The 11,625-nt window shown below is 44.6% G+C and overlaps 3 protein-coding genes across 5 annotated transcripts in view; 2 read left to right on the top strand and 1 right to left on the bottom strand.

Annotated features, from left to right (window-relative positions):
- The window catches only part of wu:fc38h03 (acetylcholinesterase collagenic tail peptide), a 7,017-nt gene extending 5,243 nt beyond the window's left edge, over window positions 1-1,774 (top strand). Inside the window, exons 16-18 of the mRNA XM_047019166.1 lie at window positions 102-231; window positions 732-834; window positions 951-1,774. Of these exons, the coding sequence (XP_046875122.1) occupies window positions 102-231; window positions 732-834; window positions 951-1,020 (303 nt within the window). The 3' untranslated portion in view covers window positions 1,021-1,774. The remainder of the gene's footprint in view (window positions 1-101; window positions 232-731; window positions 835-950) is intronic.
- A 134-nt stretch (window positions 1,775-1,908) lies between these two features.
- Window positions 1,909-3,895, top strand: fkbp14 (FKBP prolyl isomerase 14). Of its 2 annotated transcripts, XM_047019168.1 has the most exons (5): window positions 1,909-1,954; window positions 2,097-2,232; window positions 2,383-2,534; window positions 3,130-3,257; window positions 3,537-3,895. In XM_047019168.1, the coding sequence occupies exons 1-5, from the start codon at window positions 1,915-1,917 to the stop codon at window positions 3,693-3,695; spliced, it is 615 nt and encodes a 204-aa protein (XP_046875124.1). In that variant the 5' UTR covers window positions 1,909-1,914; the 3' UTR covers window positions 3,696-3,895. The 2 variants fall into 2 exon arrangements, with proteins under 2 accessions (XP_046875124.1, XP_046875123.1); XM_047019167.1 differs by having other exon boundaries at window positions 1,913-2,232.
- Window positions 3,896-4,005: 110 nt separating this feature from the next.
- wipf3 (WAS/WASL interacting protein family member 3) lies at window positions 4,006-10,254 on the bottom strand. Of its 2 annotated transcripts, XM_047019165.1 has the most exons (8): window positions 9,708-10,254; window positions 8,239-8,329; window positions 7,653-7,797; window positions 6,718-6,864; window positions 5,858-6,586; window positions 5,552-5,686; window positions 5,265-5,366; window positions 4,006-5,085 (listed from the first exon to the last, which is right to left on the bottom strand). In XM_047019165.1, exons 2-8 carry the CDS (start codon window positions 8,311-8,313, stop codon window positions 5,045-5,047), a joined length of 1,374 nt encoding a protein of 457 aa, XP_046875121.1. In that variant the 5' UTR covers window positions 8,314-8,329; window positions 9,708-10,254; the 3' UTR covers window positions 4,006-5,044. The 2 variants fall into 2 exon arrangements, with proteins under 2 accessions (XP_046875121.1, XP_046875120.1); XM_047019164.1 differs by lacking the exons at window positions 8,239-8,329; window positions 9,708-10,254 and having other exon boundaries at window positions 7,653-8,232.
- Window positions 10,255-11,625: the final 1,371 nt, after the last annotated feature.

Here is an 11,625-nt window from a genome sequence, read left to right as displayed (position 1 = left end):
AGTTTAACCAATATTATATTAGAAATATACTCTCTTTTTTTTCTTCCTGTACCTCAAGCACCATTTGTACCATAAAACATTGACTATGTGCTTGTTTACAGCCCTTCCAGTCATTCCAGTCCACAGAGAAGGTGCCCGACAGGGTGGGTGTGTGTGGAGATGGGAAGGTGCAAGGTCAGAATGGAGAGGAGTGTGACGATGGCAACAAGATCGTCACAGATGCTTGTCTGAGTGAGTTATGGGTCTGGGTGTGTCAGCAGACACACAAATACATACACACGTACACAAATAGATATACTGTATATATAAGCTTAAAATGCACAAGTGTTGCGCACGTTCTCATACAAGGCTGTAGCCATGTCCTCTTGTATTCTTGATGACAGAGGGAAAAGGGACTACGCAGTAAGACTCTTGCTTCATTAATCTCCCTCTCTCTTTCTGTCAACCTGTCTTTCCCTCCAGTGCTCTCAGCTCAATTAAATTAGCAGGAAAATGCTGTAAAGGCACAAACGCAACCCGCCCACTTGCCAAAGCAATTAGTAATGTTTAATTCCCCCCCCCCCCCACCCTTCTATCTCTTTTCTCGTCATTCTTCCTATTCCTCTTCTGTTCTTTCCGATCCTTCTTATCCGCCCTCTGGCCGGTGGACCAGCCCATTCCAACCTTATATTATGTTAATTTCCTAACTGTACATCCATTCATCCCCCGCTCTCTCTCTCTCTCTCCCCCAGACTGTAAGTGGGCCTACTGTGGGGATGGATACAGACATGAGGGCATGGAGGAGTGTGATGGGAAGGACTTTGGCTTCCAAAGCTGTAAATCCTACCTGCCTGGGTATGTTCCTTCTGTCACACACAAGCATACACGTTCTCTCTCACACACACTCTGTAGGTAAACTCACAGGTCTTTCCTCTCCTTACCATCCCCCCACCCCCCTCCTCTCTGTTCAGGTCCTTTGGGCAACTCAGGTGCACTGACTCCTGCTCCATTGACTCCACTGGTTGCAAGTACTTCACCTGAACCAAAGAAGAGTTGGCTACTGCTGCCTGTGATCCTAATGACGGTTTAGTGGTTTAGATCCCTGCTAAGCACCGAGGCATGTCCCAATCAGATGACTCGCTGGAAAAAAAATACGTACAAGGACAAACTTGTCTTCTCAAGTTTTTGGGAGTCATTTATGAAATAGCAGACCATCTTATCCAGTCTGAATAACTGCATTGACTTAACAAAGGAGGTGTTTTGGTCAAGCTGATATATACACTATATGATGGCATCCTTGACTACAGCACTGTTAGAGATGAACAGGGGCCATGAGAACAATGTGTGTAAACTATGATTGTACAATGTAATGTAAAAGCTATAATTGCTGACTTATTGACTGTTAACTCACTGTGGAAGGAAATCTATCATCCTTTTTACAAAGTGATGGAGACTTTAAGAGAATGTATTTGCAGAACTGAATGGGGTATTTATACAGATTAGGGGTCTGTACATAGTTGTATTAGGTATCAATTAGTATGTAATGATATATTTGATGCAATATTATGTGTGCTGACAGTGCTACTGCATGCTTGTGAATGTGTATGCCCTATAGGTTTAGATCAGCTTTGGATTGTGTGCAATATTTCTGCACTTTGCAGTGTATGAATCGTGAAAAGACTGTTAAAATTTGTGACTGCAACTACTGTTTATCTTTTTAGAACTGCATATCAGTGTTACACCAGCATGATAGGAATCAATCTGTCTGTTTATATATATTACAATAAAACGGAGTTATGACGTACAGAATTAGTCATTATTAATCATTAATTTAATCCATCGAGTTTACGACTCACTGTTAGAAGGGTCTTATGAAGGCGGGGCGTTAAGGGGATTCAACCAATCAGATGAACACTTCCTGCAACAACTTGCACGATGCGACGTCACTGCCACGTTGAATCTCTTGCACTCGCAGGTTTGTGTAGCAGTATTTACTTGTTTCCAACTTTGTATTCTGGTTGGAATTAACTCGTGTCGTTTCATTTTATATTAGCTCAAGATGTTGTTGACCTTACTAAGTTGGTTTTGCACATCTATCCTGATCTTTGTTTCTGGAGGAAAACTTCCTGAACCTGAAGTGAAGATCGAAGTCTTGAGTAAACCTTTTCTGTGTCACCGCAAGTCAAAATATGGGGACATTCTTTTAGTGCATCATGAGGGATATTTTGCCAATGGAACGCTCTTTCATTCCAGGTGAATTATCGAGTTACACGCAGAAGTGCTCCAACAATTACCATTTAATGCGCCACCACTCGGTTTTGTAGAAAAGTTGCTTAGCTATTGAAGAGGCATTAGATCTAATTGTGTGTGTGTGTGTGTGTGTGTGTTTGTGCATGCGTGCAGTCGAACACAAGGGGATAAGCAGCCTGTGTGGTTTACCCTGGGCATCAAGGAGGTGATCAAGGGCTGGGATAAAGGCCTGCAGGGAATGTGTGCTGGGGAGAAGAGAAGTCTGGTCATACCTCCAGCTCTGGCATACGGCAAGGAAGGCAGAGGTAGACGACACTTAACATGTAATGTGGACATGACGCCCACATTAGCTCCTCATACATGTGGCAGTTGAACCAGTCTCTTTCTAAACGGGTTCACTCTCATCCTTAAACATGGCACATGCATTATGGCATCAAGGAACTAACATATCTCTTGTTACTTCAGTGGCACTTTAAGGTTTTAAATCTTAGGAAAAAGCTGCTGCTATATTAATAAATCACTAAATTCAGCTAACCAATACCATATCACTTTTTCTCAGCATGGAGCATGTGAAAATGTCCTATATGCTTTTCCCTGGTAAGCACACAATCACAGTAGGCCTACTAGACCATCTGCTAATAAAAGCAACAACGTAAGTATACCAAAGTGTATACTTGAATGCATTAACCCCATAACCTCAGACGCTTTTCCCGTCATTCTCTCTCCAAACAAGATCACCAGCTCAATTTAAGCTAATTGGTTTCACACATTCGGTCACATGTATCCATATCAATAACATTTTTCTAATATAGCTATTTTAAATCCAGATCCATGTGCGGTATAGATAGCGTACTTACCCAGGTTATTTTCAATGCTTCTATTGACCGTCTGTATGGTTAGGCAAGATCCCCCCAGAGAGCACGCTGACTTTCACTATCGAGGTGATGGAGATCAGGAACGGGCCCAGGTCACACGAGTCCTTCCAGGAGATGGACCTCAACGATGACTGGAAGCTGTCAAAACAGGAGGTGAGCAGAGAGGGGGGTAGCTCTGGTTTTCTTGTATATTTTACATTTAGTCATTTAGCAGACGCTTTTATCCACAGCAACTTACAGTAAGTACAGGGACATTCCCCCGAGGCAAGTAGGGCGAAGTGCCTTGCCCAAGGACACAACGTCATTTAGCACGGCCGGGAATCGATCCGGCACCCTCCTGATTACTAGCCCGATTCCCTAACCACTCAGCCACCTGACTCTTTGAGCCTCTCTCATACACGTGGGTGGGTTTTGTGTTTTTTCTCCCACTAGGTGAAAGAGTACCTGAGAAAGGAGTTTGAACGCCATGGCTATCCTGCCAACGATACCCACCACGAAACGATGGTGGAGGACATCTTCACCAAAGAAGACGAGAACAAAGATGGATTCATTTCTTCAAGAGAGTTCACCTACAAACACGATGAACTTTAACCCTCACCCTATCCCAATACGTTTTCTGTGTTGGTGTAGTTAGGTCTTTTTAAAGATTTCCCATGCTCATGTAATTTATGTTGCGTGAGATACAGTGTCCGTGATACAATGACGGGGTTTGTGGAACTTAAACGAAAACTAGAATTTTTCAAATGTGGTTCTTTGAGGCATTTCAGCTCATAAACAGATTTTAACTGGAACTGGTTGAACAGGTTCTTTGTGATTTCCTGTTTCATGTGTTCAGTGGGGAAACTTTAACGTGTCAACATAAAGGGGTATTTGTACTAATCATGGCTTTTGTGTTTACTAGCAATGACAAGGTCTCAACAATAGTCTTTTATTAACTTTACAATATGTATGAATTATAACCAGTAGGTGGCACTGTCTCCTTGATGTTGGTGATAAGACATTACAAAGGGAAAACAATTCAACGGAACAATATCGTGAGAAATACATTTCTCACTGTATTGATACACATGACAACAGTAGAAAAAAAACTTTCAAAACAACAAAAGTGAAATACATTTCCAATTGCCCTTCACAAATCAGTGTACTTAAAAAAAATGCAGGTTACCTGTCACTATAGTGTTGTTTACTCTGACAGATCAATGCTGCAAAGGATGCATTCTTTGGACACATACACCATTGTGAAGACACTGTTTAATTAAGAGTAACCCAACAGGTTCAGAAAACATCTCTGTGTTGCTTTGTAGTATCAACATTATTCACTGAGTTTCATTTTCAAGTGTGTGTGAACATATCAGAAGTCTGCTTATTGAAACCAAAGTTGTAATTCCCAGCTTTGCTCAGTGGGCTCTAAGCTCTCAAGTGAATCACTGTATTCCCTTACAATATTGTTCACATGTAAGGTTGAATAGGACAACGTAACATATGTGCCTTTCCATCTACCCATTGGAGGACATTATAGATTAATGTTCTGTGTTTGTGTCTCTGAGAGAGAGAGAGAGAGAGAGAGAGAGAAGAGAGAAGGCACTGTAGGGACTGGTACAGCCCTCCTCTCACACACATTCAAAACATTCCACACTGGAAAAGGTTAGAGGTCACATAGTCAGTACTGGGCGGGACCCAGTATAACACTCGCATACACAAATATACACACTCCATAGAACACACAGGCTGCTGACATAACCCACACAGGCCACATATAAACACAGTAGATATGGGTCCAGTAATACTCTGTATAGCCATTAACCGTCCTTTGGAAGGTAATTATGTACTGAGAAACATGTGGACGAGGTCCCACTCTTATTGCTCGCTGTATGTGGACAAGGAAGAGCGATTTTCATTTATGGTAGACAAAGACAAGGATGTGTAGTCTGAGTCTCGTATCATCGAAGGTGTGTCCTCATCCCCGGTGTGCTGGAGTTCACTGAAGAAAGGTGAGGATGAAAGGAGGGGTGGGAGAGGAGGGGGAGAAAGTCATAGTGAGCAATGGTAGTGAACATGATATAGACAAAAACAAATTTAGTCTGGCAAAGACTGTCTGGAGGGGATTTCCCCCCCCCCATACATAGCATACTTTTCCGGTGCCTGTAAATACACACCAACCTCTGAGTTCTTTGCTAGGATAGGTCCTGGGAAAGGGTTTAAACTCATCAGGAGGAGGTAAGTCCTCTATGGGATGAAATTGAAACTTGGACTCAAAGTCATCTGCAAGGTTAAATAAGGAAAACAGAATTATCACATCATTTCCCTACGGCGGCAATCTATCTTGCCCATCACCATGCTATCTTGCTCTGCAGGACATACAGTGTTCAATGGTGTTGATGGCATTCACATGATTTTTTTCGGTGATTAATCAGCGATTAGCAAAACAGCGGCAGCTATTGCCTCACCCAGGCTGTGCAGGTGTCCGTTCCTCTGGATGGAGGGAGGGAGGGGGGGTGGTGGAGGGGGAAGGGTGCGGCTGGACAGCTCAGTCGACGGGGACCGTGCTGGCGGGGCCGGGGGAGGAGCCAACCGCCCACCAGCTTTTTTGGGGGAAAGAAAACAGATAATGCAGTGTGTCATAATGCACATAACAATCTATGAAAAGTCAAATAGGCCATCATGAGGCATCATCCATTGATATATTGACATTTTTGCATAGTTTTTACAATTTCATTGATGTTTTTTTAAAGCATTCTCCTGTGCCCTCATACCTGCATTATTGGGCACGGCTGGTGGACGTCGCGTCGGGGCGGTGCAGGGGTAGGAGGGAGGAAGTGGTGGCACTCCAGGGCGCATGGCCGGGGACGGCACTGGGGGCATCTTGGGCGGGGGAGGGGGCAGTGAGGATGCACAGCTTGGGCTGTACGAAGCAGGGAGAGGAGGGGGAGGTGGCGGAGGGGGTCCGAGGGGGCTGTCCCGCAGCATGGGGAACTTGGAGTCTTGGAGCATGGTGGGGGACGGAGGAGGGGGATAGAAGATCCCAGAGGACCGGTCTGGGAGGTTAGAAGGAGGCATGGAGGGGGGAGGAGGGGGCGGCGGAGGGGTGGAGGGCTGAGGCAGGTGGGTGTGGTGGGCGTGCTGGAGGGGTAGCCACGTGGGCTTGGTAAGCTGGGATGGGGGTGGAGGGGGAGGGCAGGTGGGGACAGGCGGAGGTTTGTTGGAGGGTCGGTCCTGGAAGGCGTGTGGGGGAGGGGGAGGAGGCTCTGATGGAACTGGAGGGGAGGTTGGGCCAGTGGAGGAGGGAGACTTGCTGTGAGAGGGGGAGGGGAGTGCTGCGGCTGAGGGGCTGGGCCTACGGGCGGGGCTTGCTTTCTCAGCCGGCCTATAGGAGGGGGAGGAAGGAGAGGAGGGGAAGGAAGACGAGGGGGCGTTGCCGCTGTCTGGGGATGCTGGAGGGTTCCACAGAGGCTTCATTCCTGCAGATGAACTGGAGCGAGAAACTACAACACACACACACACACAGAATGAGAGGAAGAGAACAAAGACAATGAGAGATAGAGTGTGAGAGGATCGACAGGACAGCACAGAGCAATAGATATTACACAAAAAGGGAGAAGCCGTTTTTATCTACCTGGGGTCTTTCCCGTTGGTCTCAGCGCGGGGAAGCCCCCTGCAAAGAGCCCCCCTAGACTGGGTCCCAGGGCAGGCAGTCCTCCTGAGCCCCCCTGGGGAGCACCACTAGTCGTGGATGACACATCTCCAACACTCCCCTTGGGCTCTAAGGGGTTAGCACACACACAGAATCAACAGACTAACACTGACACTTTCATAATTGACCACCTGTAGTATGGCAGATTTATAAATGGGGGTAAAACAAACTGCTATGTAGCAAGGTTAGTCTTTGGGTTCCAGAACTCTTTCTACAAATTCCTGCAATAGAGCGTAAACGATTATCCGCCAAACACACAGTGGTGACTGTGTACTGTCATGAATTTCTCACTACACAGACTCTGTCCTTATCTGCAACAGAGCATTCCTTCCTGAAGTGTGTCGTGTTTATGTCGATGTGTGTGTTGACTGAAGAAAGCCTTACTGGATAATCATGAACACATATAGCTGAGACCAGATAAGGTCTGTGTGACGTTCTATTAATCGAATGATGCAGCCTCTTCTCTCCTTTCTCATTCTCTCTTTCACTTTCAGTCTGTTTTTGTTGAGTGTATTTTGTCTTTGTTCGTGCTTTTCTTTTGTCAGAAATTGCCTGTCCAGACAAACATTTGAACTGTATGTCTTTCTCCATCTCCCTCTCTCTCACACACACATGCTCTCTCGCACACACTCTCTCACTTTTCCTCTGTCACTTTCTCGTGAGAATGACTCACAGTCAGAGGCAGCAGCCCCATGTGAGAATAATTTAGTGCTGAAACTCAGACACACAGCAGTAAGCAGTAAGCCGTCTGCGTGTGTGTGTGTGTGTGTGTTTGTTTGACTCTCAGAGCAGAATGGTATGTTTAAAGAATTTCAGTTAACAAATAAATTAAGTTAGATGGTAGAGAGTGTTCTTACTGTCAACAAATGGGCCACTTCGATCATTGATCTGTGTGACTTTCTTGAGCCTTGATCCTTTTTGAATGTCTGCCAACAGGGCATTTCTTCCTTCTCCACCTCCACCTCCAGCACTAGGCTTGAGCTTAGGAGGCTCTGACCGTAACTGAAATACGGAAATAAAAAGAGAGCGCAAGAGAGGGAGAAGGAAAGAGAGAGCAAGAGAGAGAAAGAGAGACGGAGAGAGCAAATACACACAAATACATTTGTACGGCTGATTAATTGGATTATCAAGCATCAACCAAGCACTGTGTTCCTGTGACACATGTTGTGTCTGCCAGCAGACGCACTAATAAAACATGAGAGCCTCGGCAGGAAATATGACACCACAGAGCAACTAAGTTCTAATCTGACCCACTGTGTGTATCTGTCTGTTTGTGCGTAACTGTACCTCTAATGAATAATGAAAATAAACACCTGCTTGGTCATCAGCAGTTGAAATGGGATGGAGAGTATGTTTTGCAAGTTTGTCTGTGTGTACTCTCAGTGTGTGTGAACGTTTATATTAATTGATTTGAACACCGAGTGATACTGTGTCACTTCTTACCTGTGGAGGTGGAGCACTGGGTGGAGGGGGGGGTGGCGGGGGTGCAGGTGGAGGAGGAGGGGGAGGCGGAGGCATATCTGGCCTCAGATACCTAAAAATATATAAAGGTTCCATAACTGTGTAACAGACCACAGACAGGCACTACAGGGACTATTTTCCATGACAGAAGCAGCTTCTGTTGAGAGGGTCAAACTGAAACGACCTAGTACCCTTTCACAGGACAGGAAAAGCCTTCATCACGTGACCAAACAAACAGGAAACAGCAAGCGTTCCATCCTCTCAGGGGGAAATCTGAGATCCCCCTTTCTACGACTCCCAACGGCAGTGGCCTAGAGGAGGCTTAAGCAGGGAACAATGGAGAGTGTTGTCTGGGAAGTATGGCCTTCTAACCCTCAGCTCCTAGCTGGCACAAGGCTTTCCCTGCCATTATGTCAGAGCAGGCTGGAAAACACATCAGGGAAGTGTTTCAGGAATGGGCCCAAGAATGGAAGTTTTGTTAAAGGAACCCAATGAGAGATACCCTGCACCTGATCAAACAGTTTATTAATCTGAAAGTGCATCATTACTTTGAAGAGAATAGGATAATCTGTAAATAAAAAGATTTGATTAAAGATTTGTCAATTTAAGTCTCTGTATGAACATTTTAGGAACTCTTCCTGAAGTGACAGCTTCAAGCAAAATGAAGTTATATATTATATAACGGTTGTGAGAACATTACATATCAATGTTCTCACAGAAATGCTTGACTTCAGTGCATCTCATGTTTAACATGTATTCCAGCTTTCTAAGGTGCTGGGGGGCGGGGGGTGGGGGGGGGTTTCTCTCTTACAGTTTCTATCTGCAAATCCATGTCAAGCCACTTAAGTGCCAAAAGAGACTATGTGTCTACAGAGTGTCTATGGCCGATGTCTTAGTCTATAGCCTATGAGCAAAAGGCAGCACTGAGCAAAAGGTGGATGAGCAGTAACAGGTGTGATTGTAGCGGTCAGGCTGAATAATCACCTCACACACAGAACACTCTGTTGTCTTTTCGAGGTCGCTTAGCTCCTGTCCTTCTAGGAGGCCATGTTACAGCTCGTGGGCCACTACCCAGCAGCTGACACAAGTTCTGCTTAACCCCCAGTTTGCCAGTCTTCAGCTGTTGTCTGAGTGAAAATGTATCCAACAAAGTTGCAACTTTGTTCTAATCTCCTATTATCCCCATTGTTCTAGGGTCCCCTCCTACACTACTGTCGAATTTTCTGCACAGTTACAGAGTTGGAGTAGCCTTGTTATTTATATCCTGACACAGTAAGCGACCTGATTATTAATGCACAAGTTCGTAAACACTCTGGCGGTTGTTGCTGTAGCAACGGTAGTGGGTCACGATAATTTGCGATACTCAAAAACATAAATGAAATGTTTAGCAAATTCTAGGGTACCAAATATAAAATAGTGACCTTTATGAATACTGAGTACTTTGTACATACCTTTAATTGACAGATATGAAACTCCACTTATGCAGCAAGATCAGTCCCGAGGTTGAGAGCGGCACAGTAACCGCATAGCGCGCCCCTGACCCAGAAGATACTGTTTCTGACGTCTAGTTATTATTAGTCAACACAGCAAGACAGAACACAGAATTGAAGTGTTGTCATTTTGTTTGCCTAATCTGAATTAAGAAGTTTGACAACAACGTGTGGTGTTCCTCGATACCCTAGTTGAAGCTAAAAAGTTATCAACTTGTCACGGATACGATCCATTTGGTGAATGCAATGAACACATTAACACAAAATAAATGTAGAAATGTCTTAACATGAACATCTAAAAATTATCTTTCGAAAGGGTTGTATATGCGCAGCCGCTCTACTCTGTGCCTTTTCTCCCGTGTCGTGTTTATATCGACCGCCGAACGCGCCGCGGGAGGGAGCCCCAGCTCGAGACCACACCTTACGCGACACACAGAATCCTCTATAGCCCAGACTCATCCGTGGACCAATTGAACCACTCCATAGCTACCGCAATTTCCATGGAACGTTCTCATCACTGACACCTGTTAAGAACAAGCAAATGGTTTGGAACTGGTTAGGCAGGTGCCAAGGAATGTGTCAGCTTTCTCCAGGGGATTCCAGATTACCATATCTCTATGACTGTAACGATTACTTTTCCAGTTCGGCCAGTTCTGTACATGACAGTGTCGACTTAAGTTGTATTTGAATATCGACAATATTGTTTTGTCGATGAAACATTGGTAATGGCTTAGCATTAACACTCGTATTGCCCCACTCAACCTCATTACCTTACTTATCCAATCGGTGTTTTGCTGTCCTAGAAACTGAAAGCATGTTATCCCTCTGGTGGCGCCAAGACAACGTTACACTCTGGGAACAAGAGCCCGTTGATTGAACTAAAATCAACCACCACAAATAATGTTACATTAACCTTAACATTATATGGATTGTCTTTAATTTTGGTTCAATTCTTTTTTACAGTAACACCAACGTCTACGTTGTATTGCATACAGGCTATGTGTACATTTCACTTTATTGACATTTAATCATTTATCAGACGCTCTTATCCAGAGCGACTTAGGTAAGTACAGGGACATTCCCCCAAGGCAAATAGGGTGCCCAAGGACACAACGTCATTTGGCACAGCCGGGAATCGAACTGGCAACCTTCAGATTATTGTCCCGATTACCTAACTGCTCAGCCACCTGACTCCCTAGAACTTCCTATGAGGTACACTGTCTCCTACAAATTAAGTATTGTATCTTGCTAAAGTTCACCGAAAGTCACTAGTATGAGCACAGGGAGACATACACACACACATACACACACTCTCACACACCTACATCATTACCATACCATCATAGGTTAAGGAATGTCGTGTCACATGGCCTCAATCCTCTCCAGTCAAGGTTGGCAGTCAAAAGATTAGTAAAATGTCCCCCTAGGTTTGATCTGACAATAAGCTGAGTAAATATCACTAATGTGCTGAAATGGCATCTCACACAATGAGACTGATACTAATTGTGTCATTACTGTACTCTAGTAGGCCTCATGAGTCAGGCCATTTCATGTACCTTACTTTACAGAGAGGAAATGAAGGTAAATCTTGGTTATTAACAATCTGAGGTGGATTGAAGTCAGGACGAGTCAGGACGGCAAATCTGAAGAGCCAGAACCCCATCTATACCATCAAGATCCAAAACACTTTGAGATTTTTAACTAAATATAAAGTGCATTATAAATATTATTATTATTATAAAACCACACCCAAACCCAGCCCCAGACTTAGCCAATGAAGTCAATGACGAAGACAAAGGCCAGTTTGGACACAAAAACTACACCAAAACGAAACTCTACACCAGTACCATCCATTGTTGTCTTAACCTAATAAGCATAA

Source organism: Hypomesus transpacificus, chromosome 4 (genome assembly GCF_021917145.1).
Source record: "Hypomesus transpacificus isolate Combined female chromosome 4, fHypTra1, whole genome shotgun sequence".
Classification (NCBI taxonomy): Eukaryota; Metazoa; Chordata; class Actinopteri; order Osmeriformes; family Osmeridae; genus Hypomesus; species Hypomesus transpacificus.
Note: the sequence above shows the minus strand (reverse complement) of the source record. Positions and strands in the feature narration are given on the sequence as shown.

What these genes read in the sequence shown, in the direction of transcription:
- fkbp14 (XM_047019167.1), top strand. Translation starts at nt 2,039, where the DNA reads ATGTTGTTGACCTTACTAAGTTGGTTTTGCACATCTATCCTGATCTTT. An exon ending in GGAACGCTCTTTCATTCCAG is followed by an intron (nt 2,233 to 2,382) that starts GTGAATTATCGA and finishes GCATGCGTGCAG; the next exon opens with TCGAACACAAGGGGATAAGC. An exon ending in ATACGGCAAGGAAGGCAGAG is followed by an intron (nt 2,535 to 3,129) that starts GTAGACGACACT and finishes CTGTATGGTTAG; the next exon opens with GCAAGATCCCCCCAGAGAGC.
- wipf3 (XM_047019164.1), bottom strand. Translation starts at nt 7,929, where the DNA reads ATGCTTGATAATCCAATTAATCAGCCGTACAAATGTATTTGTGTGTAT. An exon ending in AAGTGGCCCATTTGTTGACA is followed by an intron (nt 6,865 to 7,652) that starts GTAAGAACACTC and finishes CTAACCCCTTAG; the next exon opens with AGCCCAAGGGGAGTGTTGGA. An exon ending in ACCAACGGGAAAGACCCCAG is followed by an intron (nt 6,587 to 6,717) that starts GTAGATAAAAAC and finishes TGTGTGTTGTAG; the next exon opens with TTTCTCGCTCCAGTTCATCT.